This window comes from Crocodylus porosus, unplaced genomic scaffold, assembly GCF_001723895.1.
Source record: "Crocodylus porosus isolate Cpor-Errol unplaced genomic scaffold, CroPor_comp1, whole genome shotgun sequence".
Lineage (NCBI taxonomy): Eukaryota > Metazoa > Chordata > Crocodylia > Crocodylidae > Crocodylus > Crocodylus porosus.
Window position 1 is genome coordinate 100,728,070 of NW_017728918.1, and position 25,363 is coordinate 100,753,432.

At 41.2% G+C, this 25,363-nt stretch overlaps 1 protein-coding gene across 2 annotated transcripts in view; it reads left to right on the forward strand.

The window, feature by feature from the left end:
* Positions 1-25,363, forward strand: part of NKAIN2 (Sodium/potassium transporting ATPase interacting 2) — a 971,195-nt gene that overhangs the window by 833,801 nt on the left and 112,031 nt on the right. For both annotated transcript variants that reach the window (XM_019537983.1, XM_019537984.1), the window contains one exon: positions 14,240-14,440. In XM_019537983.1, coding sequence (XP_019393528.1) covers positions 14,240-14,440 — 201 coding nt within the window. The remainder of the gene's footprint in view (positions 1-14,239; positions 14,441-25,363) is intronic.

The window sequence follows — 25,363 nt, forward strand, 5'->3', positions numbered from 1 at the left end:
TATGTTATTGGTAAACAGTGGGAAAAACCCAAATGTTCACCATTTTACAGTTATATGCTGTTTTACAGCATTTAATAATATTTAGCTGTTAGTTTTAACCCTTGTCCACTCTCATAAAACCATAACCATTTTTGTTCTCATGGAGTAACTTGTTACCCCACAATTCAATATTGTTGGTCTCATGGGGTAACTTGTTACCCCACCCACATGAACAAAATGGAACCAGTGACAACAGTATAAATATACCAGAAACTATTTATTAAATATACAGATTGTTTGAAAGATTATTTATGATGATTTGAACCCAAAATATTATTTAACTAGAACTGTGAACACAATTTAAACTTTTTTTAGACTTTCAAAATGTGAATGAATAATTTACAAAGTCTGCAGTTCACACGGTTTTCAAACTAACAGTTACTTCCAAATACATTTCCTAACTCTTTTAACTAAATATTGCATTCCTCACAAAGCAGAAGTGATGTACTGTTGTGTACACAAGCAAATCGCTTATGATCTTCACATTGTTTCTGGGTTTTGTGGTCATCTGTCCTTGGACAAAAAGCACAACATTCACTGATGCTTGCAGAAGATTCTACTGGGTTGCATTGTGGCAATTTGTATTTTGGGCACTCATGCAGCAGGGGAGATGCATAGGGGGTGCACGCAGGTGCATGTGCACCCCCGGAGCATGGCGGTGCACCCCCTACAAAAAGGCATCTGCGGGCGGTCGGCAATCCCCACTGGCTGCTGCCAGTGTTGCCAATGGCATCTGTGGATCAGTACTTGATGACCCCACCCCACCCTCTTGCTGCCTACAGCACCAGCAGGATCTGCAGGAGCTCTTGCTTACCACTGCCATGCCCCACCCAGTCACTGGGGGTATGCATCGTTTATGCATACCAGACTTGACAGATTTAGACAGATTACGTGTATCCATCATTCTTTGTTTTATTTGTCCATCAATCAACTGTTCTTGAAGCTCCTGCAAAAAGAAGTGCTGTTTTCTTAAATGTGATCTTTGCTTCCACTTTGCTTTGTGGCCTAGCCAAATGATGAGGCTGGCAATGGCAGCCACATCCAGCATATTGAAAAATAGCGTCATTGGCCACCTGTTGATTTTCTGTCTGCAGGTGATCATATGGACTAAGTAGTTCTCCACCCCACCCTTGTTTTTACTGTAGTCATGGATGATGTCTGGCTTTCTTTGCTCTCTACCCACTGATAGCTCATGGTGCATGCTTAACAGCACTAGCACAACTTTGGACTTCTTAAACTAGGGTTAGTTCCCCTCAAAAGCAAAAATGGATGGAAAAATTTCCCTTCTTTGATTTGCTTGCATTTCATTTGGGAGATCAGCCTTGTTTTTCTGAATTGTTCCCACGTAGGTTAAGTCCTGCTGTAGTAGTCTTTCTGCCATGTCAGTACTTATAAAAAAATTGTCACCCACAATATTCTTTCCCATCTTGTACCAGGGATGAACCAGTTTTTCAGTGACCTGGGTACGAAGATTACCTTCATAGATTTCATAATTTCATAGAAATTAGGGCTAGAAGGGACCTCAGAAGATCATCAAGTCCAGCCCCCTGCCCAAGAGGCAGGAAGTCAGCTGGGGTCATAGGATCCCAGCAAGCAGCTTCTGGTTGCTTGCCAAGGTAGATGTCTCCAGCTAGAGTGAAGGATGTTGTTGAAACACAGTACCATCAAACCATATTTGGCAGAGTGGCTGGGCATATGCAGTAAAAGCTGAGTTATCCGGCACCTTACAAGCTGGCATGCTCTTTTACTGGCATGCCGGCTTGTAAGGGAAAAGTGAAACCAGAAGTGCCCACCATGACACTTCTGGTTTTGCAAAGTCCCCACGGCCCAGGGGAAGGCAGCCTGTGTGGGTCCCACTTCCCTGTCCCTCGGGGCTCATGGGGCCTGCAGGGGGGTGGCAATGCAGCAGGAAGGGCGGCAACATGGTGGGAGGGGTGGCAACACCCCAGACACAGTGGTACAGATATTGGCCCAAACAGGCAAAGACGCCTGTTTGGGCTGCTCAGTTAACATATTTTGTTATCCGGCACCCTCCATTCTCCATGACTCCCAGATAACAAATCTTTTACTATGCTGTCTAAAGGGACAGCAACTCCTGAACACAATGAGCTGCTCATCAACCATCAGGTATTCCTGGAATATACCATTTCCTGAGCTGCTCCACAAATTGTATCCAAATAGCTCTGAAGACAGCAAGTTTGTCCACTACTGTCCTTTCCTCATGTGTCAGTTTGTTGTCAGAGCTCAGGTAGTTGGTGATTTGAAGGAATTGTTTTGAACGCATGGTGGCACAGAAGCAAGGACACCCAGTGTGTTGCTCCCACAACTCCCCCAGTGCCTTGTCACCACCATGGTGTAGACCACTCAGCAGTAGGAGGCCAATGTAGGCTTTCAACTTTGTTTCATCCTTCTTTTTCCACTCCTTTCTATTTTCAGGATGGCTGTCATTCCACTCCCTGTATCTCCTTTCTGCCTCTCTGTTTGTTTCTCTTATGATAACAGTCAGGATGTCTTATGAGAGAAACAGGTGGAACGTTTCCACCACTGTGTCTTTATTACTTTCTCTTGTTGGCCCAACACTTTCATGGACTATGTCCTTGGCTGTTCTCCAATGACGTATTATCTGTGGACTTTTTTCCCCACACTCTGCCATTCCTTCCTCTAAAGGTGTCATCATCTGCAATGTTTTCCGGGGGTGGTAATAGTGGTTCTGTTCCACAACCTGCTGTAGCTCTCCTTGGTCTTTCACAGTGGCCCCAAGATGGTCTTTTTCCCTTTCCCACTGGAAGTGTTGGCATCACTTCTGCTTGTGGCACCAACTCCTCCTCACCTGAGCTTGTGCGGGGCATGAGCCAGTTTGTGACTGTTGCCCCAGTGGGTTCTATCCCCTAATGTTAGTTTGCGAGAGGTAGACTCATAACAGTTCCAGAACATTTTATTTGATGTCTTACTTACGCACCACCAGTGTGAATGTGGTTGCACAGGCGGTTACACTTGGATCTGTCCCGGTTCGGGTGAGGGACGAACGAAAGGAAAAAAAAAAACGATGGATCCGAGATCGAAAACGACAATGAACGAACGGGTATGAATGAGTGCACAAATGATTGCCTATGGTTCCGGAAACAGGAGAAGCCGTGGGAGGCTGGCCAGGCCTACCGCTGAGCGGTGAATGCTCTGACAGCTACTCAACCCTAGCTTTTATAGACCAAATGACAAGCCCAATTTCAAGTCCCAATTGGTCACATTTTCGTGCTAAAATGTTCGCGGGGTTTTTCCACAGGGGACGGGGTTTCCCCAGCACGTGGCCAGGGGCCATGCAGCAAGCCAAATAGGGGCTTTCCAGATTGTGAGGAGAGTGCTTGATGGCATCTGTTGCTGGGCAAAGCTGGCAGAGTCCAGCTGGAGCGTGTCAGAGCTGAATGAAGCTTCCACAGACACATGGTCTTCTTGCTCTGAACAACCTCCCATGTCTGGAACAAAGTCAGCATCCTCACTGCCTTAGGATAAGATTTCATCAGTTCATGAGTTGAAGGGGACTCCGTAGTGTGCACTGTATTGCAGTATGATGTTGTTCTATTTCTTCTCTGCTGTCCTTTTGCTCCTTGTCCTCACTTCCAACAAAGGCAGTCCAAACTAGCTTGTATGTTATGAAAGAGGCAGGTGGGGTGTAGTTTTGCCATGAGAAAAGAGAGTACAGGTGGATCTGGGTGTGACAAAAGGGTTTGGGGGGTTTTTTGGCAAGGGCAGGGTGTTTTAATGACTTTGAAGCTTGCAAACAAGGTGGTTAGCAAAAGGGATTACCACATCTTCTGCAAAAGCAGAGTGGAGGATGGCCATCCATTAGTTACCATGGATACCTGAAGTGGACATGAATGAGGTGTGAACGAATGCTGACCTTTCAGATGCATCCACCCAAAGTGGCCAAACAGGTCTAGCCTGTCATTTATACAGAAATGGCATTGGGGTAACAAGTTACTCTAATGTGTTAACATGGGATTGGAGTAAGTTGTTACCCCATATGGAAAAACACATTCACACCTGGGGTTACATGTTACCATGGGCAGTTTTTCATCCACAGAACGCAAACCATTCATGTAAGATGGCTGTTCTTTGGGGATATTGTGCACTGCACTGCCAGTGCCACTATCCTAAAAACAAATTTTTAGAATTAATTAACTTTAAGATACTGTGCAAAGTATGCATCTGGGGTAGGAAATTACTCCATGGGAACGTATAAAGGTTAAAGCAGTATATATTCCATTCTATAAGCATCTGCATAGGTAGAGTTATAGTCTGGGTTGATAAAGAATATATTTCATGAAAAACTCATAAACATCAAAAGTTGGGACAAGGAACTCATATCTAACAAACCTAACAGCGTTAGATTGCCTAGACCCTCCCACCTATTTTTGCACAATGGAAGTAGCAGGCACAGAATACCTGTTTTATTTTGTTGTGCCTAGCCTGAAGGTCTAGGCAACCACAGAGATGTGTAACAGGTGTCCTTATTCCTCCTGCTAACATGTGTAGTCCAGCATTTTGGTTCAAACTTGTCTCTGCACCCAGCAGAAGCCCTAAATTGGGGCTCAGATTTTGTATTCTGCTGCACATCCTCCATGTCACTTCTGTAGTGCAAAGGTGCCATGAAGCAAGTAGATATCCTCAGGGGAAATTCATCTACAAAGGGAGGATTTCCGGGTGAGTTAGGCCTGTCATAGCAGCTCTATGCCACATTCAGGCTCCAAGTACATCTTGATATATGGTTAGGGAAAGATGTTTTTATATTAGACTAAAACAAGAATGCTGGCTTGGATACAGACACAGAGTGACAAAAAAATTGTTTCTGAGATAGCAAATTATTCACTACAAGGGGAAGGTATTAAAATTTTCAATTTTCTTTCACGTAGTTTCTATTGAGGCTAAGAAAATATTTGCTGAGTGCATTCCAAAACCTTTAGTGAAGGTGAATTAATTGTATTGGACATTTTTACACGTTTGGGGCAGAGCACCAGGGACTTTAATTTGCAAGCTACGCTACTTAAAAGCACCCGCACATCATGCTTATCAGCGTCCCCATGCTGAAAAAGCGGTGGTGGGGAACTTTGAACTAAAGTTCATTGAATGTGTTTTATTTCATAGCTGTTAGGGCTGGATGCAACCTCGTAATATCATTGGGTCCAGCCCCCAGCTCCCTGCCACCATTGTTTTCAGCATAGAGACACATGGGGAAGCTGATACACGGGATGCAAAAGGCTTCTGAAACAGGTTGATTTTCATGCTCCAGCAGGCTCAATTCATCAAGTCTGCTCCAACGCATCAGAGCAAGGTCCCCACACGTGTACAGGAGCCCATTGTTTATATAAACTGGAGTTTAGCAGAAGATAATTGTTTACTAGAACATATCAAAATTCTTATTGTGCAAACTGCATTTAAAGAAGAAATTAAAACCTATTATTTGTGATTGCACTGACTGCAGTTCAGCAGAATGTCACAGGAATGTGGACAGGAGTGACCAGAACATTAGCACCCTTCAGTACTCAGTGACAGTATCCAACAGTGTATGAGAGTTGCTGAACATTTTGAGGATTTGTCAGAATATACTTTTTCTTTCTTTCTTTCTTTTTTTTGAGGATGTTGTAATTATTTTCCAACTTCAAAGGGGCTGAATCATCTATCCCCCTCCTCCCCTTTAATTTGTCTTTAATAGTGACTCATTATCCTGTATGGTAATATCCCACTCTTAAAACATACTTTAGAACTATGTAAGAGCCCAAATTTTTACAAATACAGGTGAACCTGCTGCTGATGTCTTCATTTACATATCGGCATTTGGATGCTCATGTATGGGCCTTAACTGTTTTCACTTGCACTGATGAAAACCAAGAGGAACTCTATTGAACTCAAAGGCATTACAGTGATGTAAAAAATTGCTGTATAAGAGCAGGTTTGGCACCAGTGGCCACATTCATGCATACAGGCACTTATTGTTTGTGGTGCCAGAAATCATGTGCATTGCATGTTAAACTGTGTGTGGTGCTGCTAATTTGCAGAGCAGGGGCAAAATTTGCTACTGGGTTTCCCAGTAGCAAAAAAAAAAAAAAAAAAACCCTGAAAAAAAAAGCAGTGCAAAGAACGGAAAAATAGCTTGTGCTGGGACAAATGCATAGATGAGGGACAAGCAGCTCTCCCTGCTCTCCCATCTCCATGTGTTGTGGAGCCCCTATACTGGTACACTACATCCCAGCCAGCCGCAGAGTGTGCCACAAAATGGGGGAGGAGGCAGCTCTGGGCTGGCTGCTCCTTTGTCTCTGTGTGCTGGTCCCTGGCTGGCTGGGGCACACTGTGCCTCAGCTCAGGGGCTTCCACCACCCAACACTGCCACCCAGAGCCCAGGGCTTACCCCCCACCCCCCCAGGGCCTCTGCCAGCCCAGGGCTGCTCTGCCCCAGCATGAATCACTGTGATCTCAGGTGCATATATAAATGCTGCACCTGGGAGGAACGCAAACTGCGCCTGAGTTTATTGTATCAGGGTAATTGAACTTGTTGATGTACCCATTATATACAAGATTTTATAGTTAACCAAGACAAATTATGCCAAAGGGAAGAGGAGTAAAGATGCACGTTCAGGAGAAAGGGAAATAGAGACAACAGAGATCAGTGAAGAGAAAGTGTACATGAGAAATCCACAATCTGTACACAGAAGTGGCATTTGTTATACAGTAACAATATATTTGTGTATGGAACTTTACAGAACTTTATGGTCTTGTGATGCATGGAGATCAACCCTATTACATGTACGATGTTAGAAAAAAAAAACAGCATGTGTTTCAAAAAATACAGCATCCCTTTGGACTGCTGCACGTTATGCATTGTGAGACCTCCACAAAGGACAGGCAGAAACAGATGCCAAGCTGTTCACATTGTTTTTCCCCAATGGTGAATGCAGTTTTTTCTTTAGCCTGGAGAAGGTCTGCTCACATGAGAAAATGAAACTGGCTGAGGAGAACTAGTAAAAGTGGAAAACTGAGATAACAGAAGTAAAAGCTGCCTATAGAGGCCTCTGTGCATCCAAAGCATCCAGAAGCTTTTAGACATTGATCTTTTATTACTGAAACTGCATGTGATAATTCAGTCTCCAAGCACTCTGTACTTGCTAGTTTGGGTTTGAAAAATGAAATGAGCAGTTGCACTGCTGTATTTGACAAAACGAGTATGAAAGCTTTGTCAGGTTTTCAGAAATTTCTAATTATAAAAATGAGTGAAGCTGAGTTCCCATGACATGATGAGCCAGATTCACTGAAACTAGTGCAGGGAAGTAGAATTCTGTTTCCCTGTGTCAGCAGTGTCCTTTGTACCTCTAGGACCAAGTACAGCTATTACACTTGTACTGGTATAAGTGATTGGAAACCAGTCTATACCTGTAACAGAACACAAGTCCAGCACACACAGACTAGCTTTAAAATGGTGGAACTTGGTCTAAGATTTGCACTCACCGAAGGGTGAATTCGTGTTCTGTTCACTACTGATCTCAACTACACCTCCTACAGAAAACCGTGTAACTTAGATAAATTTCCCGCCGGGCTTTTTGAATGTCTATTCCTAGTCTAGAGGAACCATTTTGAGTTACTACTGTCTTTCACCTTCTCCTGGGGTGGTATCTGGAATAGTCTGCCAGAACTGATGCAAGAACTGCTTTATGGTAACACCATAAAGGAAATATTTAATCATATTCCCTTTAACCATATCTTTCCACATTTGAACAGGACTGGACTTCTACTACCCTCTGTAGCAAGGGAAGTATGGCCATTTTCTGAATTTAATTTTTTACTCCTTTTTTCTTCTTGTTATGCACTGTGAAGTTAATCTAACACTGAGTCTTGAATCAAAGTTGTCAATGGTCAATATTTTTATAAAGTGAGGGTAAGCTGAAATTACAATTTCAATTACAGACTTACCTCAAAAGTATCTGAGCTTATGATGTCTCTGTGAGGTGCTCAGATGGTAGCTTTCTTATGTAATAAACCAGTATCCCCCGCATATCTACATTAAATGTCTTTGTCATCTCAAGAAGGTCAATAAAGATGTCTTTCCAAATATTTGTGACTAGTTTCCACTCCTTGAGGTATGAGCAGAGTCTGCTTCAAAGCACTGATTTTCATTAACAGCAAATGTAAATTTCATTTACAAATATCAGCAGGATTTGCAAAAGCATCATGGTGATCATTAATAAAGCTTGTACAGATGTATTTCTGTGTCTAATAAAAGGAACCAACTGTTTGTTGATTTGAGATGATAAAATTTTCCTTGATATACAGGCAGTGAACAGTACCATATTGGCATGCCCAACATGTATCACACTTCCTGTTAAGTTCCATAGCTTCAAGGCTTATCAAGCTATTCCTCTGAACAGTTTCTGAACCACAGATGTTGAAAAGAAAATATGTAGCAAACACACAAAGGGGGGTGAAGGGAGGGAGGGGAATCCCTTGCTGCCAGTGTAGATTTTGCTTATGTCCACTAAAACTGTATTCAAACAGTGTGCATAATAGCATGTGTAAATAGCAAGAAGGACATTTTCATGAAGAATTCTCAGTGCTCCAGAAGAATGGATATTAATGACAGATGCATCAACCGCACTCCAATTTATACAATTCTTCAAAGAGCTTCCAGACTTCACCAGTTTTTTCATTAAAAGCTAAAACTGCTCACAAGTCCTTCACTACCAGTCAACTATGAATAGTCACCTGACCTGTAGATGGAATTAGTCACGCTTAAGGGAGTCAATCCTGAAGTGGTGCAAACTGTAACAAGCCTTCAAGTCAATGGGCCTACGGCCCATTTAAATCTTTGGGGGATCTGTGTCTTAGTCTTCTTTTGCACACGTGTCAACTAGCTAGCTCACTTGGTGTGGTTAGAGATATAATAGAGTCTGGGCTTGACTCCAGCCCCAGTTGTGAGCGGTTTATACTGTTTATTCCATTTTGACTTCAGCCAGGGTTTTTCTGTTATAAACCAATTAGGCTAGGGATAGATGTCGCATCTATCCCTGGATAAATTGTGCCTGTGTTTGTCCCAGAACAGACATTTCTCAAAATTGACATGTACACATTGCCCTTCTAATCAGGCTTTTGTGAGAGATTGATGCACTGCCACTTGTCTACCCTTAATTCAATGATGCAATACCAGAAAAACTGTTTAGATGTACTTTGCAATGTCCTGGGATAACCATTAATAAATCTTACCATGTGAACCTTTTTAGGATTTCTCCCAGGACAACAGACATGGATAATGGCCATGGATTTGAGAAAGGTACTTTGTCCTGGGACAAAATGATATATCCCAGGATCCATGACATTTGTTTGTATCCTGGGAGAGCCTATTACACTGAGATGTGTCAAGAAATATGTGGAGATGTTTTCAGAAACAAGGCTCACACCTGATTGTCATTTTTTTTTAACCTTCTAAAAGTTCTTTGATGACTCATTACATTTACAGTTTAAAAATCCTACTGGCAGTCAGTGTTACATTAGCGACTTTTATCTAAGGAACATGGAAAGCCTTCGGGAGGAGATGCACATTTAAGGAATTAAGCCATCTTGCACTTTCGTGAGAAGAGTGTCATCCCATTCTGGAAATGAGGGAAACAAACAAGGATATTTGTCTCATTTACTCAATAAATCAGGGTCCCATAGGAAGTGTTTGGCAAAGCCAGAAGTAGATCTGTTAACACCCACTTTTGCACTGCACATTAACTCAAGATTTTTCTTTCTACTATGAGCCCCAAAAAGCTATTTTTTGACTAGAGCACTTCTGTGTTTTAAGAATCACAGCTTCCAACTAAAAAGGCAACTAAAAAATGATAATTTTGAAAAAAAAATATTTTGCATAATAAAATCTTGAATTTGTGAATCTTCTGGGGATATTTTCAGGGAGGGAATATTGCTGTAACATGCCGTGGTTTATTTGCATATGTGACTATGCAGATGTTAATGTGTAATTATATTGTCTATGCATTTTTTAAATTTACTTCCACTTCTCATTCATAAGTCTTTGGAAAAGCAAAGCTGTGTGTAATCAAACACAAGTCCATTGAAATGAGTGGAGATATACTCAGTAGGATTATGTTCCTCTGTGTTCAGCTAGTCCTAATCCATTTTAAAGAAACTTAAAAAAAGTATTTGGTGGTCAAATGCACTTTTTTTCTTGAAGGAGGCCATTTGGTCCACTCATTTCTATTTTGCTAAGCACTTTTACTCAATTACGATACTTGTAACTGTGCTGCAAACAATAACATAACACCAAACAATTTATCCTATTCATTCTTCCAGATGCTTTGATTAAAAAAAATAGAGAGGTTACAATTTTCCCTCAGTAAATAGGATGATTTAAAGGGGAAGGTTCTTCTCACAAAAAGGTGGTAAATTTTGATCTCAATCATATTATTAGAATACCACTAGATTAAGACACTCTAGGATGTTTTCAGCCATATTCCAGGCATTTTACAAGAGGCCTATGTACCCAGAAAAAGGGTCTAAATGTCCCTGCTTCCAATGAAGAGAAGATCCCATAGGGCAGGTGGAGGGGAAGGCTGTGCTCTGAAAAACATCAGGCTGTTTTGAGAGCCCTCATGCAGGTAGGGCACATATGGAACTGGAGACCAGAGATTTGTGCTGCACCACTGGAGCCAGAAGGCTACCATAATACAAACAGCCCCCCAGTTATGCCTGCTAGACCGCCCCAGCCACTGGTTTAGCCCAGGACTGGTGAACAAAAATGTTGCATAGTCTACCTAAGCTGCTTCCCATTTTTTGCTGGACTTCTTCTATATATATCACTCTAGAATTATATGTGCATTTGAGAAGAGTATCAGACCCAATGGCAAATTTTTAGACAATGTGTTTCATTTTCTTGTGAGGAAAAGGTCATCGACATGTGTCCCTCAACCAGAAATTCAAGCCACAAAGAGAGTATTCATCATTCTGGACATTGTTTTAGAGCACTGGGACTATCTGGGAGGAATTGTGAAAAACATGTTTTCATTTTGTAGAAAATATTAGTATTGTGTATCTGTTTGAAAAAGCTGTGCACTTCAACCCCCTTGTATCTATACCAAAATATTCCCCACACACTAAATTTCCACGTATGTATAAACTTAGGTTGTGGTCAGAAGTGTGACTTTGTTCAGCACATCTCTTTTTCTGTATGCCATCCTCATTCTACCTGCTTGCACTTGACTTTGATCCTGAGTTACGCTCTTTGTTTGGCTGCTTTTAGTAATTCAAAGGTTGTCTTACGATGCTTGTCATATTAAACTGCAGCACTTAGAGACAGGTCACCAGACCTGAAGGCATTTTGTTCTGGTAGGTCTGGGCTGTTTGTGCATATGTTCACATGGTGATCTGATCATTCAAACTTAACTACTAGAACTTACTGCTATGAGTAGTACCATTCACTTCATACTGATGAAGCGCTATTCATAATGGTGAATGTTTACATGTTCAGAGGTTTGTGGGATTGTATGATTTTCTTTTTATTGACTACAAAACCATATACAGCTAGTCTTGCCATGTGGTAGTTGGTTGAGTGAGTGCACACTAGTAATTGATTTTAAAAGACAAACACAGAGGTAACATCACTGCATCTTGGGCAGGACTGATTTTTTTAAATACATTAATCAGTATGGTGCCACATACAATCCTAGAGTGATATATCAATCATAAAATTATACAAAAATCTCCTGGATAGAATTAGCTTTGGTTGAGTTAATGCAAAAAGTGACAGCCTATCATTTAAATTGAAAAATGTATATTCTTAAGGACATGGGAAAATTCACATGTGTATCTGTGAATAGTTATATTCAGATCACTATGGTCAACCTTGTTAAATAGTTACACTCTGAAATCTTTATGAGGTTCTTAATTATTAATATTATCTATAGTCTGAAAAATGTAGGTTAGTCATGGCAACATAGGGGAGAGTTTGGTTCTGAAAAGACATTTCTCACAGGGAATTTTTACTTGATTGACTGAGCATACATGCTGATTTAAGTAGATGGTCACATTTTTACAATGAGGTTACTTTTATCAATAGTTTATAAAGGGTTAATGCCACAGGTTGTTATGGAGTCCAGGCTTCTAATAGATTACTTCTAACTGGCTTTCACACTTTTGACTGATACGCATGCAACCAGCTCTTAGTACATATCACTCATGTCCATAATATGCTTATGATATATATTAATCATTTATTAACCTCTTATAAACTATTTATAAATATAACCTTAAGGAAAAGCATAACTGACTCAATACCCTTTTTGCATGCTACTGTGTCCTGGCTGTGAGGGATTTGTAGACTGTTTTCCCATCTAACTAGGCCCTATACTCTTTGGACAAGGCAATAGACAAAAACTACTTACTTGCAAAAAAAAAAAACCTCTCTGCAAGCAATTTGCTTTGCCAAGTTAAAAGGCTAAGACTGTGAAACACAAAGGAATTTAGAAGTGGAATCTAGAAAATCTATAATGACATATAACAAAGGCAAATCCTATCCCTCCCCCAACTTGTTCACAATTGAAGAGACTCTCATACAAAGTGGAACTGATGTGGTCCTCCTGCAGAGTTGGACAGGTTAGGATTTGTAGGAGTACAGTGAAATCTAGTTAATTTATCACTGGGATAGGTAGGCACTCTGGTTTTATTTGTTGGTCACTGGGGATGTGGACTAGCACATGCTTCACCCAGTCTAGGTTTAGGAAGCTCACCTTAAGCCGCCTAAACCTAGACCAGAAGCAGCACATTCACTGCTCCTGAGGGTGGCACGTGCAGCTGTTCACCAGTGGCAGGACTGGCACAGGCAGTCCAAGGTATAACTCTGGGTGGGACGAGGAGATGGTGGGATTGGTAGGGCTGGCAGGCTCATGGAAAGTTGGCAGATACAGAGAGAAATGGTGGGTATGAAGATGGGGTTTGCAGGGGTGTTGCCTGGTCATGGGAGAGTCAGGGGGCTAACAGTAGTCTGGTTAGGGACTGGGAATGATGAATAGTCTGGTATTAGCTCAGCTCCAGGGCTGGGGCGAATGGCTGGGTTATCCCAGCCCTGGGATTGTGCTGCGAATTCAAGAGACTGGGTTAACCCCTTCCTAGATTCATTTCTTTAAGTGAACTAACTTAGATTGGGTGCACCATTTTTTGGCCAAATTAAACCCTCCAGAATCCTGCATGAGTGGGCATTTAGATAGACCTAACCCTGGTTAGTTTGATATAAATGTTAGGCCTGTACATACCTGGAGTAAAACCTAATACAAGCTATACACGTAGTAAATTGAATTTCCTCATGGTAATTTGTCATTTTAATTGTTACTGAATTAATAGTTTAGTAAGCTGTCAGCCAGCAAGTGAATGTAATGTGTGAAGCTCTCTCACCAGTGGTCACATTAAGTCACATGAGCCACTGCTGGCAGGCCTAATCCCAGTTCATGACTTAGCATTAACAGCAATAGTAATAAGGTTTGAGGCCCATTAAATCATGGCACTGACCAGGAAAGTGAAAGCTATATTAGGGGGAAAAACTAGGTAAATTGAAAGCTCATGAATGTGCAGAATTCTCATAGAGCAAGACAGTGTGTGTACTGTTTCCAGTCAAAATTATTGTGTTTCTTCATTAAAAATGGCAAAAATAATTATTTATGGAGTCTTAGTATGTGTTGTAAAATATTTCTCACAGAAAATGGCTAACTAATGATAATTAGACAGATTTTACTGTTCTTGCAACAAGTCCATACTCCTCCACCACTTCCATGAAGACCAGCTCCTGGGGATTTTCTACTGTGCTTTTGCAGGGCTTGGAGGATTAGGGCAGGAACAAACTACAAGGAGTCAGGATGGAGAGGGTGGATCTTCTGTTATTCACATCCATCAGTCACTGCAGTGTAGGCACAGCAGTAACTGGCCTATGACAGCCCCAGGTCACAGTTACTGCCTGGTTGAAGGATTACTTTCCCCCACCCCCATTCAACCCACCTCTACAGGCCAAGCCCCAGGTACTCAGGCTTGCCACAGGAGATGAGATTTCTCCAATAATTTTCTGATGTAATTTTCTTTATGCCTGCTGTGTGATATCTATGTGAGCAGCTTGAAGTGATATTAGCACTGACACACAAGTACCATTCCAAAATTATAATCTTCCTTTTCTCTTTTGCAGGAAACAGATCTCATTCTGACCTTTAATATCTCAATGCACCGCTCCTGGTGGATGGAAAATGGGCCAGGCTGCACAGTGACATCAGTAACCCCAGCCCCAGATTGGGCACCAGAAGATCACCGCTACATCACTGTCTCAGGGTGTTTGCTTGAATACCAGTACATAGAAGTGGCTCACAGTTCCTTTCAGATCTTCCTTGCAGTAAGTGTTCACAGTCATCTTCTCTACCAGTGCTCATTTCTGCAAGTCTTTCTTACAGCTCATTTTTGGAATACAATCCAATATAATAGAGTACAATTGCATTTACTTTCTAGCATCTTTCAGACAGTCATGTCACAAAATGCTTTATGCTGATTACTTTCAAATAGCAATAAAGGACTCAATTTTCAGCACAAATCACAGACTAATTAGCATGATTCTCTTATGACACAACTGGCCAATCAGAAATTATTTCCCTAAAATGGGCAAAACTACCTCTACCCCAGTATCATTTTCTGGTACGAAGAACGTAACCTAAAACAGGAAAAATAAGTAGTATTCTTGGCCAAAGTTATCACAAGTATTCAGTCTCAAATTATATAGCTCAGGCTAATATCTAATGTTGATTTAGACTTATTTTTCTAACTTGGTTTTATGGATAAGAATAAGTTATGAGCAAAGAAAACTGCAGTTCAATACAGGTGTCGTTGCCATTAAGAGAAACAGGATGTACAGTACATCTACTAGTTTTGTGATGTCAGTGTCTGAACACAGCTGTATTTCTAAATAAGGCCTTCCTTTTCATGCCAAGGAAACAGTACAAAATGACAAAGTATCAGAGATCTCAGCATTATGTAACCCAGACTAGTTGCATCTCTTCTTGCTATTCATGTTACTATGGATGTAGTTATTATAGGTAAAAAGAGAGATAACAAATATGTAGTGAGTTTTCCAAACCATCCAATTGGACTATACAATAGTCTATTGTTTAAACATTTTCCTTACATCATAAGGAGGGTTCTGAATGTGAATACAGTTTCAGTAATAGAAACATGGACATAGAGTCTCAGTAATGATAAATGCGTTAGGTTACAGAGGAACTACTGGTACTAGTGGGTGGCATGCAACACAATGTTAAAAGAGAAGACTTTTTTTCTATTTTCAACAACCTAATCTCCAAGCCTTGGCTCAGACCTATCCTGGTTGGAGGAAAGAAATTAATCTTGCCTTTCAATTCTCTTTTATGGGCACTTAAGTGAATCTTGCACTGTAACCGTAAAGTAATAAATCATCATGTATAAATTGGTTACTTGTTTTAACTTTGATTTCCTTATATTTTCTGGCCACTGTGACATGAATGTTGATCTTAGCGCTGTTAGGGATGTTGGCTTTGCTGCTTCTTGTTTACTGCCTTCTGATAAAAAGGCTCTGAGAAGAAAGAAAATAATTCTAATTAGAACTAACTTTTATCAGACTTGGAAAATGACTTACTGAGTGTATGCAGTCTTTTTACAAGGCTCATAAAGCATCCAGACAAAGAAGTTTGAGCTGTGCGTGTGTGACCTTTCTTCTTTAAATATTTTGTTAAATATTATATATCAAGTGTACTTGAAATATAATATGGATTAACAGAGGTGAGAGACCTGTAGTTGTACAACTGGTAACTAGAAGCAGCTTAGAGTTGTGCAGTGGAAACTTGGTTATAGTGATGCACCATTCAAGCTCCACAAAACTCAAAGTTCCCAAGAAAAGATCTCTCTCTTTAGCACTTCCTAAGGATTACTGAGCAGTGTCCTGGTGACAGCAAGCCAAATAACGTTATCTTGTGAAATTTATAAGAGCTGCTGCTAATTTAGGGCAAATCAATAGTGATGCTAGTTTGAAGAGTTCTCTTTCATAAAATGCTTCTTTTCCTTTAAAAGATAACCCCAAAATACCCTGAATGTTAAAGGTTCAGAAGATAAGAGGTTCATCTCTTGTCAGATGGCAGTCTAAATCCTGTACATCACTAACATCCCACATAAGATCCACTTTGAAGACTGGGGGCAGGAGATTTAAGCAATGCATGGACTGTATTCCAAGCTCTGCAGAGGAAAGAATTTCATGCCATATAAACAAACAGCAAGACCTAGGTCCTAATGTACAGCAGGTAACTTTAAAGGAGCAACAACAAAAAAAATCTGAGTAATGTCTGCAATATCCTGAGCAGCTGAAAGCTTATAGCCTTGTAAAAACCTCCAAGCTGGGAACAGTTATCAGGAACAAGGATAGAACAAGGTCTGATCTAATTTGTCTAATCTGGTGCTTATTTACTGTGATATTCAAGTACATTAGAAATACTTACAATAGTCACTTTATGCCAATTTATATTTACCCTGTCGTCATCTTCACCTTTTTGTATTGATTTCTGCTCTGCTGTTGACTGATTCTGTTTTATACTTACCGTTGTCAATTTTGAAACAATTGTAACAATTTCACCACCATATTACGGAGATTTCAGGTGAATTTGCCATGCTTGGCTTGCCTCCCTCGAATCAAACAGTATGAAAAATCTCAAAGCCAGACACTGTGTTTGTCAGTTTTTCTTCAGTGCTTTAACCAGCAATTCTGGTTTGGATCCTTTCATGCCAAGCCTAAATGTTATCGCTTGTTCTCAGTTATTCATCACCTGCCTTCAATCATGTTTAAGGGATTGGGAGAGCAGGGGAAGGGGGAGAGGGAGGAATCTATTTCATTTTTAAGTGCAGCTTTGCAGCCTGCAGTGATGCAAAATAAACAAACATATTTTTAGGGCACCACCTGCAGCATGCAGCTGTACAAAGCAGAGCAGAATTGCTAAGGATGTGATTTGTTCTGTTTAGTATGAAACCCTAAGGTTTGGGGAAAGAGGTAGGGGAGACATTTCTACAGAATTATCCCACACATTCCCAATTAATACTGCAGTTGAAGCTGCTACATTGGAACCTTAGCTTCATTATGTCCCACAAAGCAACAGTATTTTCACTATAGTGGAGATAGATGGGCAAAAAACATCTTTTCAGGAACAGCTAAAGCATTATTTTGCTGTTTCATACTTTTTCACTGCATCTGGCATTTGTCTGCACAGATCAGTGAGCCAGATCCTCAGCTCTGCTCACCCTTTCCACAGGCAAACTCCATTTACACCTGAGGATGTGGACTGTCTGTGTCAGTTTTGTGGTCACCCAAGATGTATTGGGATGATGAATGATTCTGCCTGTCTCTTAGCTCCTAAGTATTACCCGAATGAACTGCTCTGGTGATGAAGTGGAGTAGCTTAGACACTCACATACTCCAAATGTCCTCATTCACTTAATGGCTATTGATTCTGGCCCTCTACATCAGAGTAGACATTTCATTTTCAAATCTCCTAGGTTCTGAGAGATGAATATAATTAAATTAGTAATCTCTGGAGATGGCCATCCCAGGTAAAGAAGGAGACCTTGGTAGTAATGCTGTGCAGGGATGCCTGGTTTGATACTGGTCTGTGATTAGGTGTTTTACTTTGCATTTTGCCCATAGAATAGATCATGGGCAAAATCTTAGCTCCATTAAATGGGAGATTGACTTTAACTTCTGTGGTCCCAGGATTTCATCCACTCTTCCGTTAGAGGCTGTAAACTCTTCATCACTTTGGGAAACAATGTGATTAAACTTTGACCTATATGGATCACATTAAGAAATAAATCAGCTTTCAGCTCTCAGCTTCTCTGCTGGTGATAACAAGATGGGCAACACAGATGGTGATTTTCAAAGTATAGACAGATATCCACTCCCACCTGGACTGATATTGCTGGTCAATTTTATGTAAAGAGATTTTAATAGGAGAGCAAATGTTATATACAGTGACATTTGTTACCACTGTAGAGTATCAAAGAGCCATCATAGAGGACAGTCCAGTTGTCCTCTGTCCTCTATTGATATGAAACCGGACACCTTTATGTCCTCTATTTTCTCTCTTGAAGAGAGAAAACCAGAATGACCTCTATGATGGCCACCCTAGTTACCAGTACCCTGATCTATGTATTACCCCTCCTTTTTTGGTTCTTTCTTTCCTTTCAGGTTAGGAAAAAAAGGGTAAGTGACCTTAAAGCATGAGTTTATGTTTTTCTCCAAGAATACTTGAAATTTTTAATCACATTTCAAATTATATTTTGAAAGGTATGTTTGTTTTTTTCATTACAAAGGCACAGAAGATATCCTGCCTTAAATGCTACTTGTCCAGGAAAGGGATTAAATTCTTGTGTATCATATACAGGCACAAGGCCTTTTGACTTCTTTGGGAGTTACACATACTTAAGCCCAATATTGCCAGAGCTCTTTGGCCCCATACAAGTCAATTGGATTCAATCATGTGCTTAAATATTTTTAGCTGGCTAGGGAAGTTTTACTGAATCAAAGCCTTAGGGCAGGTCTGAATCTGGCTCTTGTGCAGCAAGATGGAGGGTCTTGTGGTTAAGGCACTGGCCTGGGATTCTGTGCATCAGGGGTCTCCTTCAGAGTCTGACACAATAAGCTGTCTACATGCCCTTGCTCAAGTTGCATCATCTCTCGCTTCCCCTTTGCGCACTGTAAGGATCAGGTAAATGACTGTTCCCACATACCACTAGTCAATTGTTTAAGAGACTAAGTTTTGAAGATTGGAAACTACCACTTAATCTCTGCACTTGTAGAATGCCCAAAATCTAGTGAGGCCATTAACTAGTACAAATAAATAATAATAACAAAGATAATTGCATTTCTTTTATAGAAGAGCTCAGATTCACCACATACATCTTCCATCAGTCTGTTTTCCTTGTTGATTATGCATGACCTGCCCCCACTCCCAAAAGGCTGTTCAAGCAAAAGTACTCAAATTAAAATCCATTTGTAGATCAAACCTTTGAAAATATGCAAATAAAAGATCAGCCATGCAGATACGTGTGACAGAATTACATATCTATTTGCCAACATAGGATTTAGACTAGTTATTATGCTTGCCTTTTACTTCTACATTTCCACACTCTCAAGTCTATTGATTTTAGTGGAACTAAGTGCCTTAGTTATGGGAATAGGACTAATGCAAAGACATCACCTTAGCCAATTTGATTTTACTTATTCAGCCTCTGAAAAGATGAACTGTATAACATACACCACTAAGTATGAGTCAGTAATATTATTCCAGTAAAACAACTGAGCTTGGAAAATGCATTTCTCCTTATAGTGTCACTATATTATTGCTAGTAACTTAAATATCAAATAAATAAAGATGTAAGGAAAATATTTTATGTAAATATTGACCATTTCATTGTCTGCTGACTTCCTACATTATACCCTACATATTGGTTGTAATTCTTTCTTATTGCCTCCTGAATACATGCATTACAAGGGCTGCTATCATGCTGTCATTAAAATTATTATTTCATGTTTTAGAAAGCTGTAATCAATAATTACCAGACCACTTGCGTTACAGTAAATGTTTGCTGCTCACGTTTCTGCAGGGTCTGTTTCATATTTTCCTTCAGGCTATGAACTGGTCAGACTAGTATGAGCCAACATGAAATATAAGTGCTGTTAACATGAAATAGCAAAAGTAGAGAGGAAGGATGTTTCCATGTTTAGAGATTGAGAGATTCTTGTTTACTTCTCTGCTTTTTCACAGCCTGTGTGTGTAACCTGGTCTTAACAACTTTGTACTTCATTTCCCATCTGAAAAATGGGGATAAGAGAATCATAGAAATAGTAGGGCTAGAAAGGACCTCTTCAGATCATCTAATTCAGGGGCGGCCAAAATGGTAGATCTGGCCAGTGATAGCCCCTGCATGCAGCTGAGTATGGAGCTGCTCCAGTGCCGGGGCTGGGGCCAGGATCTTGCAGCAATGACAGCATGGTCTGGAGCTGGTGCAGAGCTGCAATACACTGCCCATGTTCCCCTGCCCAGGGCATACAGGCACCAGTCCCCATGGAAACCCTGGTTTCGTGCTGCCACAGTCCTGTTGGTCCTAGAGATCTCCTGAAAATGCTGTAACGACACAGACAGGGACTGTTGGGAAATGGAATCGGTCGGGGGCCTGATCCAACCCATGGGTCAGACTTTGCCTACCCCGGTCTGGTCCAACTCCCTCCCTGAGGAAGGATCATCCCTATTCAGATTCCCATACAAATATTTTTCTAACCTATTACTAAAACTACACAGTCAACCCTGTCACACAACCCACCCTAACCTGCCATAGGTAAAGCAGAGGAACAACAATGGTCAGTGTCTAGTGCTGCAAGGTTTTTTAAATACAGTTGAGAGATCCAAGAAAGAGGGATATGCCCCCCACTACACAGGCAAGAAACTCCCCTCCCCCCAGTGCAGATCAATCTGACCATGGGGTAAAATTCCTTCCTGACCCTAAATGTGGCACTTGGTCTGACCCTGAGTAGAGGGGCAAAATGACCATCCCTAACCAATGCTTATCCAACTTCTTGAACACCTTCAGTGATGGAAATCCCACAACTTCCCTAGGCAGTCTCTTCCACTGCCTCACTGCTCTAACAGTGAAGAAATGTTTCCTGCTATCCAGTATAAACCTACTTTGCTGCAATTTCAAGCCCAAAGGAGGGTATCATTCATATCCTATACTGTCTCAAGAAGGATAGTAGGGGAATCTTCTTCTTCAGCAATCCCTCACAGTTGAGGATTGTCTTCCATGGTTGTCTTATCTGTGAGTCCCAAGATGGATAAGGAGGCCTACCTGGAATCAACAGACTCTGTTGCAGCGCAGGCACATGCTGCTCCAACTTTTCTATCTCCTGTTGTTGTCATGAGGTTTTGAAGTATTGAGATCCTTGCAGAAGACACTTCCTCTATTTGGGGCGATCTGGCCAATAATCTTCCATGAGTTGATGTTGATGTTGTATTGTGGACGTTCTTGAAGTGCTTTCTCGGCCATCCTCTTGTGTACACCTTGACAGAGCTAGGAGAATAAAACTTGCTTCGAGAGTCTGGAGTCAGACTTCCTGATGTCATGAAGTATAACTGTATGTAACAGTGAGGATAAGTTAGAACATCTAGAGCTCCAAACAAATTGTGTGATTAGTAACCGTCAACAGACCAAAGACAAAATTTGTAAGTGCTTCTACATAAATACCAGAAGCCTAAAAAAATAAGATGGGTGAACTAGAATGCCTGGTATTAAAAGGTGAATTCAATATAATAGGTATCTCAGAGACTTGGTAGAAAGATAATAATAAATGGGATAATGTTTTAGCCTGTTCAAAACCATATAGGAAAGACAGAATAGGACATGCAGGTGGAGGAGTAGCACTGTATGTTAAGGATAATATAGATAGTAACAGCATAAAAATCTTACCTGAAAGGAAAACTATCATAGTATCCCTATCCATACTTGAATAAAAAGAATATAGTACTAGGATTGTACTACCAACCACCTCATCAGGAAGATGAAGGTGATTATGAAATGCTCATGGAGATTAAAGCTGCTGCTAAAGTGGGACAAGCAGCAATAATGGGAGACTTCATCTATCCTCACATAAATCAGCTAAACACCTCACCAGAGTGAGATGTGGAAATAAAATCTCTGGATAAGATAAATAACTTTCTAGAACCCACGAGAGAAGAAACAGTTCTAGACCTAATTCTGAATAACACACAAGACCTGGTTAAAGAGGTATCTCTTGGTGATCCACTCTATAAAAGCAACCATAAGACTATCACATTCAACATTAAAATCAGCAGTTAAATTCACAATAAAATCATCAGTCCCATGGACAAATATGATCTGCTGGGAAGAGCCAAAATGGTTTTTGTAAAGGTACATCTCGGCACTCTTATCTTCTGGAGTTCTTTGACCGTGTTAAAAAGCACATGAAGAAGGGGCATCCAGTTGACATAATATATTTGGACCTTCAGAAAGCTTTTGACAAGGTTCCTCACCAAAGGCTTCTTAAAACTTACTTTGCCACAGGCTTGGAAAGAAGGATCTTTGGGGATTGAATGATAGAAAGCAATATATAGGGCTAAACTGTCCCTTTTCAGGATGGAGGGAGGTCAAAGTGGGATCCTATAGGGATCTGTGCTGGGCCCAGTTTCAGCATTTTCATCAGTGACCTGGAAATGGAGGTTCACAGAGAAGTCTCCAGGTCAGCAGATGATAGCAAATTATTCCTGGTAGTCGCATCCCAAGCTGATAGAAAGGAGCTGGAGAAATATCTCACCAAGCTAAATGAGTGAGCAAAAAAATGGCAGATGAATGTTACTGTCAAAATATGCAAGGTAATGCACATGGGGAGAAATAACCTCAACTATGGGGTGCATCCAGACAAGCATGCCCATGCATTTCCCTGGGGACAAATAGCAATGGCATGTAATTGTGCCACTTCTACTTGTCCCCAGGGCATGCCCCTGCATTCACACTCTGGCACATGGCAGATTTCCCCGGGTGGGACAAGCACTTGGGCTGGCCCCAGCAGCCTTACCTCAGGTCCTGGGGACCTCCCAGGGCTGCAGCAGTGGCAATCCAGTCATGCAGAGCCTGGCTAGCTGCTGGCCAGGGTCTCGTTTCGGGTAGCCACGTGCACCCCCCACAACTTTATCTCTTTTAAGTGGGGGTTTTTTCATACTGGGATTTCCCGGTATCTAATTTTGATTCCACACTGCAAATATGCAGTGCAGAGAACCTTTTGATGTCTGCTGCATGCATCTCGTGGTGCCTCAAAAGGAGGTATTAAAATTAGAAAAAGTATAGAGACAGGCAAACAAAATGACCAGGGTCATGGGGCAGTTGCCATACCAGGAGAGTTCAGCAGAGTCTGCCAGATCTGGCCCATGGGTCATATTTTGCCCACTCCTGTTCCAGAGATATCCAATTCAGTGCTTTTCCTCTATAGTATTCACCTCTGCTACTTTCAGAGACAGGATACAAGACTAGATGGATCAATGATCTGATCTAGTACAGCACTTCTCATGTTCTTATTTTCTTATGTCCTGCTTTCTGCAGCAAGATAGAACAGGTGTTCTCCCTCTTCTTTATGGCAGCCCTTGAGATGCTTGAAGGCTGCTATCATATCCCTTTTCTACAAGGTGAATATACCTGTTTCCTTCATCTTCTCCTGGTATGACTAGCCTTCCAAACGCTTCATCATTTTGGCACCCTCCTCTGGACCTTCTCTAATTTCTCCATGTCCTTCTTAAAATATGGGGTTAAGAACTGTGCACAATAATAAATGAGGCCTATTCAGTGCTGAGTAGGGCCCTATCACCTCCTATGTCTTGCACCTAATGCTTCTGTTGATGCAGGCCAAAACTGCATGTGCCTGTTGTGCGGTTGAGTCACACTGTAGGGTCATCTTGAGTCTGTGATCCACCAAGACTCCTAGATCCTCTTTCATAACGCTCTCATCCAACCAATACCATGTGATGTTATAGCTCCTGCTCCATAGGCAGAGATAGAGCATAGCTATACCATGTCGACACCAAGCATGTAAGTGCTGCTGTTAAGTACTCCCACCCACTCACTTCTGTTCCATGCTTGCCAATTCCTGAAAATGAGGCAATGTAACCATCTTACAATGACTTTGAGCACATGGTCAGCACTGCTGTTAGGCTTTCTGGTCTTCCCCATGCTTATTGGCATATACTAAGTGCTGCTCCCAGCACTCTAATTTTCCAGAATTGGTGTTTGTGGAGCAGGAATTAGTGTGTGTGTCTGTGTGTGTGTATTTGTTCATGTGGGTGGGTGGGTGTGTGAGCAGCACAGGAGGAAAGCACAAAGGTGTTTGTTTAAAAATATAATGAGAGGTAGAGTTTGACAACATGGTGTGATTGGAAATAGGCATCAAGATATTGCTAGTAAATTAAAGAGGACAGGTGGGTGGAGTTGGGTCCTGCAGGACCTCAAAGTAAAAACAGTAGTTTATATTTGATGTGACAGAGAAGGGAGAGCCAGTGGAGGAATGCAAAAGAAGGTGACTGAGTCAAAGTCGTAGACAAAGGCAATGATCTTTGCAGTCGTTTTCTGAATGGATGCAAGCAAGGCATGAGTGGAAAGACAGAAAAGTGCATAAAGGATGTGGACAAATTGAAGAGGGTCCAGTGGAGGGCAATGAAAATAGTTAGGGATTTAGGGCACATGACTTCTAAGCAGAGGCTGAGGGAACTGGGCTTATTTAGTCTAGAGAAGAGAAGACTGAGGGGGGATGTAATAGTAGCCTTCAGCTACCTGAAGAGTGGTTCCAAAGAGGATGGAGCTAGACCAGGGGTCTATGACAGAGAAGGAGAAGAAAAGAGCTGTAATAGGTGGAAGGGAAAAGGTAACCAAACCAAAAGAAGAGGGAATTTTGCATCTTTGTTTTTAAGATTCACAATGGGGAGAAGTGGGACAGTGGAGTTTAAGGCATGGCACAAGGCTGATCAATAGCTGAGATTACAGATATGGGCGTCAATTAATTTGTAAAAGTAGTGCTACTTAGCTAGGAGTGTGTAGTCTAAGAAGTCAGCCTAGGTATGGGGCTTCCAGCAAAGAAGCTCCACAGTGCAGTGCCAGAAGAAATAAAGGTAGGGGGTGAGCCAGGACTTGGGACTGGCAGGCTGGACCCTGTCAAAGAAAGAGGCAAAGGTCAAAGGTGGAAAAGGAAAAAGATGGAACCAACAACTATATGGACAGAAAAAATGAGAATAGGCAGAAGTAAACTGAGCACAAAGGAAAATATCAGTTAAAACATGAAGTATAATTACTCAGTTTCTTTGGAATGAGGATCTTGAGATGAGGTGCTAGTGAGATGAGGAAAACAGAATGGTTTGGGATGTCTTATATCCACATGATAAGCAGGTCAAATTAGGGTCTCACTTTCTTGGTGTAATCCAAGGCCAGGAATCATCTAGGCAGTTCATCTAATGTTAAAGAAGTGTTATGAAATTCAGATCAAAGAATATGATGTTTTCAGGAAATGCCATTGTTTGACATAGGGTTTTAATGTTACTGGTAGTCTAATGAATATTACCAATAATATTCCTTATGGACCTTCTGGGACTGATGTTTGTTGCTTAGTTGCTTACATTTGCCAGGGTCTGGATCCTGTGATCCAGAAGGTCCCTTCTTGCCCTATGTTCCCATTCCTATTTTAGAAAAAAAGTACTTTTTT